The sequence below is a fragment of the Octopus bimaculoides genome, chromosome 5 (genome assembly GCF_001194135.2).
Source record: "Octopus bimaculoides isolate UCB-OBI-ISO-001 chromosome 5, ASM119413v2, whole genome shotgun sequence".
Lineage (NCBI taxonomy): Eukaryota > Metazoa > Mollusca > Cephalopoda > Octopoda > Octopodidae > Octopus > Octopus bimaculoides.
In genome coordinates, this window is record NC_068985.1 from 33,222,665 (window position 1) to 33,235,608 (window position 12,944).

General features: G+C 37.4%; 1 protein-coding gene across 1 annotated transcript in view; it reads left to right on the forward strand.

Moving 5' to 3' along the window:
* The window catches only part of LOC106882711 (probable helicase with zinc finger domain), an 80,991-nt gene that overhangs the window by 47,035 nt on the left and 21,012 nt on the right, over window positions 1-12,944 (forward strand). Inside the window, exons 9-10 of the mRNA XM_014933474.2 lie at window positions 1,418-1,834; window positions 4,303-4,369. Coding sequence (XP_014788960.1) covers window positions 1,418-1,834; window positions 4,303-4,369 — 484 coding nt within the window. The remainder of the gene's footprint in view (window positions 1-1,417; window positions 1,835-4,302; window positions 4,370-12,944) is intronic.

Genomic DNA, 12,944 nt, shown 5'->3' on the forward strand with positions numbered 1-12,944 from the left:
TCTGAATATTTTTTTATTATACCTAAGGCACCTACTATGATAGGAATTGCTTCTGTTTTTAGATTCCACATTCGAGTCTTTGTATTTTGAAAGTTTCTCCATTTCTTTTAGGGAAACGTTGTCATCTGCTGGTATTGATACATCAATTAGAAAGCATTTTTTTCCTTCATGATCTTTGACAATTATATCTGGTATATTGGCCTTAATTTCTCTATCTGTGTGTATTGGCATATCCCAGAGTATGGTTGCTTTCTCGTTTTCTGTGACCTTTTCTGGCGTGTGTTTATACCATCTTTTTTCTGTTGTTATTCCATAGTGTTGGCATAGCTTCCGGTGTATATAGGTCCCAGCTCTGTTGTGTCTGTGAATATATTCCTTCATTATTATTATTATTATTAATATTATTATCATTATCATTATTATTATTATTATTATCATTATTATTATTATTATTCACTGCACCCCCAAAATTGAGAGAGATTTAGTTTTGCATGTGGCATATTCTAGATAATTGTTTCAAATGGTACAAGGCCAGAAATTTTAGGATAGGAGATAGTCAATTGATTACAGTTATCCCTGTGCTCAACTGGTATTTGTTTTATTGACCCCAAGAGGATGAAAGGCAAAATTAACTTCAGCACACCAGAAGAAATACTGTTAGGCTTTGCTTCTGGTGTGCTAGTGATTCTGCTAACTCACCATCCTTCATATTCCAGATAACAATATCTTTTAGTTTCTACCATATCTGACATTATTGTTTGAGCAATCACTCTCATCCTTACATATTGAAATATGAATTCAAAAGTCAATGACCATATCCCAGATACTTTTTGTACTTTCTTCTATTGCTTATTTCACTTATTTTAGCTGTAAGCAAAATATGAATATTGATATCCTTCTTACTCATATTCCTAACCCATATTCTCTCCCTCAGATTATATGGGACATATATTAGCAATGAACAATATATATAATATATATATATATATATATATATATAGCAATGAATCATTTACAGTACATAAAGAGAACCCATAAGCGAATGGGAAAATGGCTTGAATGTAATTTTTGGATGATTAATGTTATTTATGAAGAAGTTACATGTTAGCTAGCTAAGAAAGTAACCATGAAAGCTGACTATATTTGGAGTAAACATTTAATATGAAGAGGCTGGTTGCAAACATATTGTGAGTTGTTTCTATAAAATAACTTAGATGAGCTAATTTTAAGAAGACTTAGGAAGAAATAGTAAAGACAAGTTTAGGAAAAATTGTATCACATAAATTAGACAACCTAAGATCATGATACATTGCTGATGGTTTAAATCTATACTAACATGAAAAACAGTAAAATTGCTTATGATAATGACTATAATATTAACTTAAAATTGCTATCAACATTTACATTTTTGTTTTAGGTGCATAGTACTAATGTGGCAAAAGACCTGTTATCAATATCTATTGTGAAACGTCTCTTTGAATACTACAGAAAACAAGGGAAGAAAAATAAAGTGATGCAACACCCACCATACATTTTCCTGAAACAAAATTATCGTAGCTGTAAAGAAATTGTTAATTTCTTGGCTTATTCTTTCTATGGTCTTTCTCATGAGATGACTTCAAAAGTTGAAAATCCTGTAAGTGACATGAAAGCTTTGCAGTTTTACTCTGTAGAAGGCACTGCTGAAACTTTGCCCCAAAATATGTCATATTATAATAAGATGGAGGCTGAGAAAGTACGAACTATTGTGAAAGATGTGATGAAATCTTGGCCAGATGAAGAGGAAAAATTGTTGCCAGAAGAGATTTGTGTTGTTTCAAATGAACAGAATCAGGTAAAGATCCTACATTGTTTTTTGTGGGCAAAAAAGAATTGTATTTATTTGTGTATAATATGCACTGGTGTTTAATGTGCAAAACTGATTATGGGCAATGAAATACTGGAAAAAATATGTGTAATAATATGCCATGACATTTCTTTAGTTTAACGGTAAAAACAGAATTTAGCCAGGTTTACTATACTTGCTATATAAGATAAATTGAGAAATTTCATACTTTCTCAATAAAACAAAAGCAAATATGAAAGTAACTTTTGAACTTTATTTGTATAGGTATAAACATTTGTGTAAAGTTAACATTTTGGAAGTTATACAATCTGTGTTATTGATAAATGTATATGATGTTGTTTTTGAAAACTATTTATTTTCTCTAAAATAGCTGACAAACTCTACGTTTCTAAATAGAACATGTATCAGACAGTGAAATTTATAGGTGATATTTTAATGAAATCCTGAAATTCCTTCAACTTGTCTTCAAATTCTTCTGGCAGTTTTGTGCTTTGTGAGTTGGACTCCAGCCAAGACTAATTTCTAAGTTGTTAGGAATTTTAATTGTACTGACTTCAATGCTGGTCATACTGCATTATCACCTATTCACTAAGGTCTTCTAACTTCAGAAATGCTACAGATTTTTCTGTCTATCTTCTTCAACTTTGGCATGGACTAAATTTGAGATGGGTTTTATCATTTTTTTTTTTTTGTGCCCAGTATTTTATATGTAATTTGATGGAATATAAATCATGTAAATTTAGATCTATAAAAAAAAAGGAAAAGTAAAAAATGAGATAACTCTTTGTTTTCATCATAAGGTGCACCAAAATTTCAAAAGTTTCAAAATCTGGTGGGGAAAAGTGTATCTCGTATATGAATAATCATGGTAGTTAGTTCTTGAACTTCAAAGGAAATTATTATTTCTTTGATAATCTTCACAGGGTTACATTTTTGTATTCTGTAGTATTTGTTATAGTCTTTTGAACATATAGAAGAATGGGTTAATAATTCAGAAAGATCAAATTCAGATCTGATTGTTTTATATTCTGTTTCCTTCAGCAAGTAAGAACATTCTAACTGCATTATTTACCCACTTAACATATATACTTTTCACATAATTTATATACAGTATTTGAGAAAAACTAAGCATTTAGAATTATTTGGGGAACTGACTATCACTTAATGCAAACATTCTCATTTGTTGAATCAGTATAGTCTCAAAATAATAAATAATTCTATATCTTTTATTTATTCTGATAAAGCCTTGTTTGGTTTGTTATTATAAAATGCACCCACCCAGTGAAATAAAATATATTGGGCACAGGTATGGCTGTGTGGTAAGAATCTTGCTTCCCAACCACATGATTCTGGGTTCAGTCCCACTGCATGGCACCTTGGGTAAATGTCTTCTATGATAGCCTCAGTCCTACCAAAGCCTTGTGAAGGAATTTGGTAGGCAGAAACTGAAAGACTCCCCCCCCCCATATGTGTGTGTGTTTGTGTCTGTGTTTGTCCCCACCACCACCACCACTTGATAATTGGTGCTGGTGTGTTTACATCCCCATAACTTAATGGTTCATCAAAAGAGACCAATAGAATAAGTACCAGGCTTTAAAAGATAAGTACTGAGACCGATACATTTGACTAAAACATTCTCCAAGATGGTGCCCCTGCATGGCTGCAGTTTAGTGACTGAAACAAGTAAAAGATAAAAGATTAATATCACAGAGATTATAATAAGCGAATCACAAATTTGGCTAGAACATATGGTAGCACTCACTAGAAAACCAGACTAAAATACAGTATATCTGTCATACAGTATATCTGTCATACAGTATATATACTGTAGTTTGCAACTTTTAGTTGCCTTCCTTTCAACCGTTTCAAGAGACATTCTCAATTCATAGCTTTCCCTCAGGTATTGTGTAAGTCATGTGAAAAGTTGTAATATGAGTTATATTAATCTTATTAACAATTCTTTGGCTTAATATATGGTTTTTGATAAATTTACAAATGTGTTAAATCTCAGAACAGTGAGAGAGTCTCCATGTTCACTTGATCTGCAAAAAATAACAACCAAATTTCCCTCAAATTAGACTGCCATCTTCAAAAAAGGAAGATCTAATGGATATTGTAGTCTCCTAATGCTTAGGAAAAAATGGTGGGATAGTCATAGCTGGAATATCTTGATCTTAGGTCTACTCAGTTAAAGATGACCTGGTGCTAAACTACAACATGGACTATTGATCATTGTATTTGACAAGTTCATAATACTGGATCTTAATCAGTTTTCTGTTCACTTATTTTCTTACCTTAACCAGGAACACTGTATTACTAATAAACTCATCATTAACTGGCAATGACAATACAGCCTGCATTTCCTATTCTAATTACGATCATAAAATCAGATAAAATGAATGACTAGATCACATATCATTACAGTTATATCGTAAAAATTATTTATATTTTCATAGGTTAAGCTGATAAGAGAATACTTATTGAGAGAACGCATCAATATAAATAATGTTATCAGTGTGCAAGGTAAGCTATAATAAAATATAAGTAAGTACCTTTATCTTATCAAAATTACAAAGTTACATAAAAAGGTGAGTGGTTAACAATGGTGGTATGTTCACTGTGAGCTAAGTCTACGACCCAATCCAGACTTGTGCTGCAATTTCTGCTGTAAAACAGCTTTCAGAAAGAGATGCACTATCATGGTGATATTAGTTTGAGTTAATTTCATAGCAATAAACACCTCTATGGACATATACATTTTTGTATGCCCTTATCCTCATATTGTCAGATAAATTTGTTTGTTTTTAACTATTTATTTTAATCCTTATTTTTCCTTAACAATTTTAATAAATCAGTCATTGTTCATGATTTCTTTGCAATGTTCCACTAGCTTGTCAATCTTGATGGTAGAAATCACTGGGCCTTGACCTGAAGAATTCATTGAACCCATTGTACACTGGGTGTACAATGTACACTGACATTGCACTTCCAGCATTGTTGAACAAAATGCCTCACGGACTTTCAGAGAGTGACAGAAAAAGGTGATAATCCAAAGGTGCTATATCAAGAGGAAATGGTGGATGCAGTAGAACTTCCTAGCTGAATATTTTTTGTTGAATTAGTGATATTGGAATGAGCACAAGTTGTGTTGAAGAAGCATGCCATGTCATCAGTTGGATCATTTCAGCCTGATTGCCTCAGTGAACCAGTGCATTTGCTGGATGTAAAGCTCTGTATTGACTGTGTAGTTGTTTTCAAGCACTTCATGGTGAATTAACCCTTCCATCTCCCACCAAATGCATATGATTGCTTTGCTTGGACACAGCTCAGGACAAGCTTTATATTGACATAAGGACACTCTTTTTCATCTTCAGTGATGATGTGATAAAGAAATCTCTGTGTTCATAAGTAGCTTAGTGCTGAGTGAGCAAACTGGTGCCAAAAGCAGAGTGCCAGAGTTTGTCTCTTTCATTCAGAGCATGTGGCACCCATTCACCAAGCTTTTAGACTTTGCCTATTTAGTGAAGATAATGGACAATAGTATCGTGAAAGCACTCCATCTCCTGGGTCAGTTCCATAGAGGATTGGTACATTTCATTGTGAATGAGCTCCTTCAATCTATCCTCATTGAACTGAGCAAATCAACTTAACAGTAAATCTATGAGGTCAAATTTCCTCTCCTTGAAGCATGTAAACTATTTATGTGCACTTCTTTTAGTAATAAACACCTTCTACATATATACTACAAACTTCTTGAGTGACTTAGGAAGTTTTCGAACTTGAGTGAAAGTGAAGAGAAGCAGGTGTGGAAAATGGTCATTATTTTCCTGTCTGAAAAGAAGTAAAATTCATTCAGATATCAGAAGCAATGAGCAAAAGTTGTAGAGGAAGAATAAAGCTACACGTTAATTCAAATACCATTGGAACAAAACGAATTTATCTGACAAACCAACATATGCCAGTGTATAATATATATATCATCATCATCATCATCGTTTAACGTCCGCTTTCCATGCTAGCATGGGTTGGACGATTTGACTGAGGACTGGTGAAACCGGATGGCAACACCAGGCTCCAATCTAATTTGGCAGAGTTTCTACAGCTGGATGCCCTTCCTAACGCCAACCACTCAAAGAGTGTAGTCTCAGAGAGTGTAGTATATATATATATTGATCATGGTGTGATATGCCACAAATTACGTGATCTTGGCATAGCTGGAAAACTTGGAGAGTGGTTACATGACTTTCTGAAAGATAGAAGTCAGGCAATAGTGGCTAATGGAGCCACCTCTATGAAAACACAAATAGTGAGCGGTGTTCCACACGGCACTGTCTTGTAAGCGAGTCCTAGCAAGAGCACTGCAGTCCCTCTTTCAGAGCTTCCTTGCAACTGGCAAACTTCCAAGAAAACTGAAGGAGGGTAAAACATGCCCTATTCATAAAGGAGGTAGCAGAGCGGAGGCCAAGAACTACAGACCTATCTCTCTGTCCTCGCACATCAGCAAGGTCATGGAATGAATAGTCAGAAGAAAACTAATCGCCTTCCTTGAAAAAAAATGACTTGCTGCCTGACACCCAACATGGTTTCCGACCAGGAAGAAGCTGCCTGACTCAGCTCTTACAACACTATGACTGGGTGCTGAAACAGCTGCTCAACCATTCAAATGTGGAAGTGATATATCTTGACTTTGCAAAGGCCTTTCATAAAGTTGATCATGGAATGATATGTCACAAACTGCGTGACCTCGGCATAGTTGGAAAATTGGGAGAATGGCTTCATGACTCTGAAGGATAGAAGTCGGGTGGTAGTAGCCAATGGGGCTGCCTCCAATGACACGCAAATAGTGAGCGGTGTTCCGCAAGGCACTGTTTTGGGATCACTACTGTTCATAATGGCTCTCTCAGACATGCTCTTAGCCACAATCACAAGTTATGCCAATGATACAAAAGTCTCACAGGTAATACAGAACCCTGAAGACACTATGCACCTGCAATGTGAGCTGGATGAAATATACAAGTGGACTGAAAATAATAGCATGCAGTTTAATGCTGAAAAGTTTCAAGCCTTGCGCTATAAGCATGCAAAACTAAATGCAATACTCATTAAATACACTGGACCTGGAGGGATTGCAATCCCAGAGGCAGAGTCAGTGCGAGACCTGGGCATTTACATGAATAATAATGCATCCTTTCATGTTCATGTTGTTAAATTGTCAATGAAATGCAGGTGACTGACCAGATGGATTCTTAGAACTTTTAGAACAAGAGATCAGGAAACCATGATGGTCCTCTGGAGGATACTTGTCCTAAGCCACTTTGACTATTGCTCTCAGTTATGGTCCTCAACCTGTGTCAAATTAATCTCAGAACTTGAGGCAATCCAATGAAGCTACATGAAGAAGATAGCCTCTATGAAGAAGATAGCCTCTATGCAGCATATAAGCTACTAGGAAAGACTCAAGAGATTAAGACTATTCCTTAGAGCATAGGCAAGAAAGATATGCCATAATATTCATCTGGAAGATCCTGGAAGGACTTGTCCCAAACTTTGGCATCATGAGTTACACAAATGCTAGAACTGGGTGCCACTGCATAGTGCCAAGACTCCAAATTTGCCATCAAGATGTAGGACAAGATACTGCAATAGCCTGGGCTTCAGAGCTCCACAGCTCTTCAATATCCTCCCGAAGGACCTGAGAGACCTGCATGGGGTGGATGCAGGTGTCTTCATAATAAAACTGAACCTCATACTGTCAAGTGTCCCAGATGAACCAACTTCATGGCAGGAGGTGTAGATGAGGGCAGTGGCATCAAACTCTCTCGTGCAACAAATGTCAATTCCTAAAAAGCATTTGTGAAGTAAAATTATGTAGCAACACAAAATGGCAGGTGCCCCAGCATGGCCACCCCAAACACACCGAGAACAGTTCCCGTCTTCTCATGCTGGTGCCCAGTTCGGGGATCTCGTTCCCTCACTGAAACATCAACGTGCCAGCCTTGTCTCTCCATAGCTTGAGGCCCACTGCAGCGCCTCCCTCCATCGCCTCTGGTGGCTTGACAACCAGTCCAAAACTCTTCAGGTGGCCTATGACCTGCATTGCTGGCATTATGGTTTCATCCACAAGGATGTCATCGATGTACGAATTGGTGGCCCTTTTTACTCTGTCCATCTTTCCCAGGATGGCCTTGAGAATTGTTACCATAATCTTTGGCACTGAATTTAGCCCAAACCTCAGCCTGGTCAGACAGTATGTCCGGCCCTTATACCTGACAAGCTGATGCTTCCACAGTCTCTCAGCCACATGCACCTGCAGCTATGCCAACTTCAAATTGACGATCGTGGAGGCCCCTGTCATCTGCCTCCACTCTAGCAAGGTGTCCCTGCAGACATCTGTGGCCTCGCCGCCTGTATGACATGATACATGGTCATTCAGCTTTTGGAAGTCAAGCACTGGTCTGACCTTATGCTTTGTGGGCTGTACCACCGCCATCAGCAGCAGGACTCCGCTCTCTACTTCTTCTCAAGGGATCAATATTCCCTCCTTAATCCACCGCTCCACCACCCCCTCAAACTCGCTTCTGGCATCTCCTTTCAGAGTATGCTGATAGCAGCCCACTTTATTTTTTAACATCGGGGACTCTCCCCTCCAGGGCCACTCCACTGTCCACCTCCGGCCATCAAAGACAGCATGAAAGTCCTGGTCTTCAATGGTGTGCGCAACATAGTTTTCTTCGCAGTTCTCACCAATGCACGGTCTCGCCATACATGGTTTCCCCACAACCCCAAATGTTACACTGAACTCATTGACAGTGACACCTCCTAAATGGGTGATTACATCCATCCCCATCACTACATCAATCTTATCCACCAAGTGGCCAACTACAATTGCTTGCAGCGTCAGCTTTGTTTCCTGCACCACAATCTGCGCATCTGTAATGCCTTCACAGTGTACCTCTCTTCCGTCGACTGCCCTCACACTGCTTTCTCCATTCCACGTCTCTACCACTTCTGGAGTCATCAGGGTCGTCATACAGCCCATGTCCACAAGGGCCCACGACATCTTCCCCTCCACCAGAATGTCGACTACAGGTAGCAACAAACGCGCCTCTATTGATCCAAAGGGATAACTACCGGCGCAGTAGTCTCCCTTAGACCGTTTCCCTGCAGACATTCGCTGGCTATATGTTCTGTTTCTCAACACCGGTAGCAAATGACCTCAGGCTTTGAATGGTCACACACGTTCCTTCTTTGACCCCTCTCCGATACTCCTTGCTCGTCCAATTTTCGTTGTTGCAGTCACTGCTACCAGCAGTGTCCTGCAACACAAAACTAGCATGCGAGCCCGAGTTATGATATCCGCCATCGCTATTGAGTTGACGTTCAGCAGCTTTTGCTACTTGACCGACATGTGGTCAGGAAAGCCAGTCACAAACGCTAACTTAACCATTCAGTCCAGCGATTCTCCTTCATATCCCACCAGTTTAGCCAATCTCCTGAGTTCGTTGGTAAATATGTCGACCTGTTCGCCAGTCCACTTTCCCCAGGCAAGCGTACGCTTCGAACATTCCTTCTGCAAAGGCCTCCATCTGGTCCATCAAGCGGATTTCTATGATTCCCTTATTGGGACAGTTATGTTAAGTCGACAGTATGCAACTACTTTATCATAACACTGCTGCTTAAGTTTCTCTGTGAGATTTAGAAATGGATCATTTCTAATTTTTGTAATCAGTGAATGTGTTTCACAAGAAATATATACGTTTACAAGAGCTTGACAGGCATCTTCAGCCAGCTAGTCATGCTACTGCAGAGTTGAGTACCTGTTTTTTTGGAGTTATGTTGTGATTTTGTGAACGGAGAACGTAAGTTGATGAATATCGTAATTGAAAATGTTGAAAAATTGTTGAAGTTGCTGTTATTAGTTTGAAGTTTTGAAATTACTGCTATTAATAATTGTTGAAGTATTGCTGTTGTTGTTCTGTGAAGTTTGTAATGACTACTAGTTACGTGTCAGTGGCAGTGGCTGGCAGGTGTCGGCCAGCCAATGACATGGAGATGAAGAAGGTTAAAGTGGAGATGGAAAATATAAAAAAGAAACACTTTAAATTGTTAAAGAAGGACTGCCTGCAGGTTAGTCCTCCCAAAGAAGTGATGGAAAATGCTGAAAAAAGAATTATAATGTATAAGACACTCAATGTAACATCAAAGAAAATTGATATAGCGGAGGCTGAAGTAATAGAGAATTGCTTAAGCAGAATTAAGGAAGAAATAGTGTTCTTCACGAGAGGAAAGAAATACGGAACTGTAAAGGTGTATTTTAAGAACGAAGCAGATGCAAAGAGATACTCTACCATACCTCTGGGAACAGAGAAGTGGGCTCTTTTGCCAGTATATTGCGGCAGAAGAGCCGCAAGGATAAAAATTGGAAAAGTACCACTGGAAATAGATTTAGAATGGCTGGTGGCAGCAGTAATCTATAATTGCAAAAAGGAGGTGGAAATTATAAAAGTGGAGTGGTCTAAAGAGATCAACTGGTGGGGTTTTGGGTTGGAAATTCTAACCCATATAACCCTGCCTGACCTGCATAACATCGCAGAGGAGTTGGTGCTCCCCAATGACACCCGACTGAGGGTTGTGGTAGAGGGGAGGCCACCCGTATGCTATAGATGTGGAAGTAGGGGACACATACAGGTGGTGTGTCCCTGTAGAGAGGTTCAAGTGGTAGAAACAGATCTGTGAAGATGAAATGGTAGAGGTTGAACAAGAAGAGGTAGAGGAAAAGCAGGAGGAGATTGTGGAGAGCGAGGAAAGTTTAGAAGGAACAGATAGAAAACGTATGTGGACTGAATCGCCGCCAAAGACCCAAAAACAAAAAGAGAGGGGGGAACGAAAAGGAAACCGAAAAAGACGAAACGGAGAATCGAACCCAAGACGCAGAGTTTGAAAAAGATTTAACAAGAAAGGAGAAGTGTATAAATTGGCGGGAAACGATGATAAACTAGAAGGATATAGCAAGGATGGAAGGAAAGGTAGCTGGAAAAGTAGAATATAAAAATATCAGAACAGTGGTTGTTTTTACAACAAGGATTTAGAGTTGGAGAAGATGATTACTAAAATAAAGGGATTAGTAAGAATTAAACTGGACCCTGGAACGTTTGAAGAACAAGAAAAAGCTATAGTGGTAGAAGAACATATAATGAAGAGACTGCAACAAATACATGATTTTAAAGCAAGTGGATTATTTGTGGGTTACGACATCCTGCCAAATGTACTAACGACAGAGGAGCTGAGACAACATATAATTATTGTAGAAAAAAAATGATCATAAACTGTATAAGAGAACTGTTAAATGAAACTGTGAGTTTTGGGGGACTCGTAAGCCATTTCATCACCTCACTGTAAGTTATTCATTTCATTCATCATTCGTTTTATGTACCCCACGTTTTGTATTGTTTGTCCTTGTTATGTCCCCCTCTATGCAGAGGCCTTGGTGCCTATAATAAAGAGAAATTGTCATGCTACTTCAGGCTGATGACGACCCAAAACTCAGAAACATGTCCCTGAATGCAGGCTAGGCTAGTCTCCCCCTTGTAAATATAAGGACACAGGAAATGTGTCAAGGTCAACAGGAAGCGGTCCAGCTTCCTAGGGCTAAATAGCAGTAGTATGATTTCCTTATTGGGACTGTCATGTTAAGTTAACAGTATACAACTACTATATATATATATATATATATATATATCTATGTGTGTGTGTATGTATGTATATATGTATGTATATATATATATATATATATATATATATATATATATATATATATATATATATATATATATATATATGGTTGTATATGTATATATTGTACATATATATCTATGTATATAGATAGAGGCATTGATATTGATATGCAACCCCATTACAGAAGCAATAAATTGATTGATTGATTGATTGATTGATTGAATAATGGACCTAAATTTTTTAGTATGTTTTTATTCTAATTATAAACCTCAATAACCCAGGGTTACCTCCCTTCATTCTATTTATAACTTAATAAGCCCCCCCCCTCACTCACACACAGACACACCTCTTAAATATAACATTAAAAGTAATTAACTGAATAAATGGATAAATATTTTAAAGGACTGAATGACTGATTGGTTCATTAATTAAGTGACTCAACACTCTTATATAGTCTTGCATTTGAGGCATTTTGTCTGATAAAATAGATTTTAAACATAATTTTAGCAATAAATAACAATTTAGTAATATGTAGGTATATATAAAAGAGGATATATAAGGAGATATATTAAGTTGGTTCATTAATTTAGTAACTAAACACTGTTGCATGGAGAATTACAATTAATGCATTTTATCGGAGAATACTTTTTAAGCATAATTTTAGCGATAAATAACAACTTAGTGAAACAACTTGTACTGTCAATTTTGGTCTTTTGTCCCTTATTTGAATTTGGTCCGAATAACTTCCAACATATAATTTTAACCTTATATTACCTGTATGGTTTAGTAAATATACAAATGATTCTCCTACTTAGACAGATACATACATTATTATATGCTGTTTTTTAATAAATTTGTAATAACTTATCTGTCATATGCAGTCTACTAAAACAATATCCCCTTAGTAATATTTCAGCAACTCGATAAACAAAAAGTAATGGAAAATAATAAAGTATCTAAATTAATACCCGGGAATTTATTACTTTTAGTACCGACTAATATCATAGGTATTAATATAAACTCTAACCCACTTATTGTGGACCTTTATCTCAAGCCATCAATAGAAAACATATCGCATATATATATATATAGGTGCAGGAGTGGCTGTGTGGTAAGTAGCTTGCTTACCAACCACATGGTTCTGGGTTCAGTCCCACTGCGTGGCACCTTGGGCAAGTGTCTTCTACTATAGCCTCGGGCCGACCAAAGCCATGTGAGTGGATTTGGTAGACAGAAACTGAAAGAAGCCCGTGGTATATATGTATATATATATATATATATATGCGTGTGTGTGTATATGTTTGTGTATCTGTGTTTGTCCCCACCCAACATCGATTGACAACCGATGCTGGTGTGTTTACGT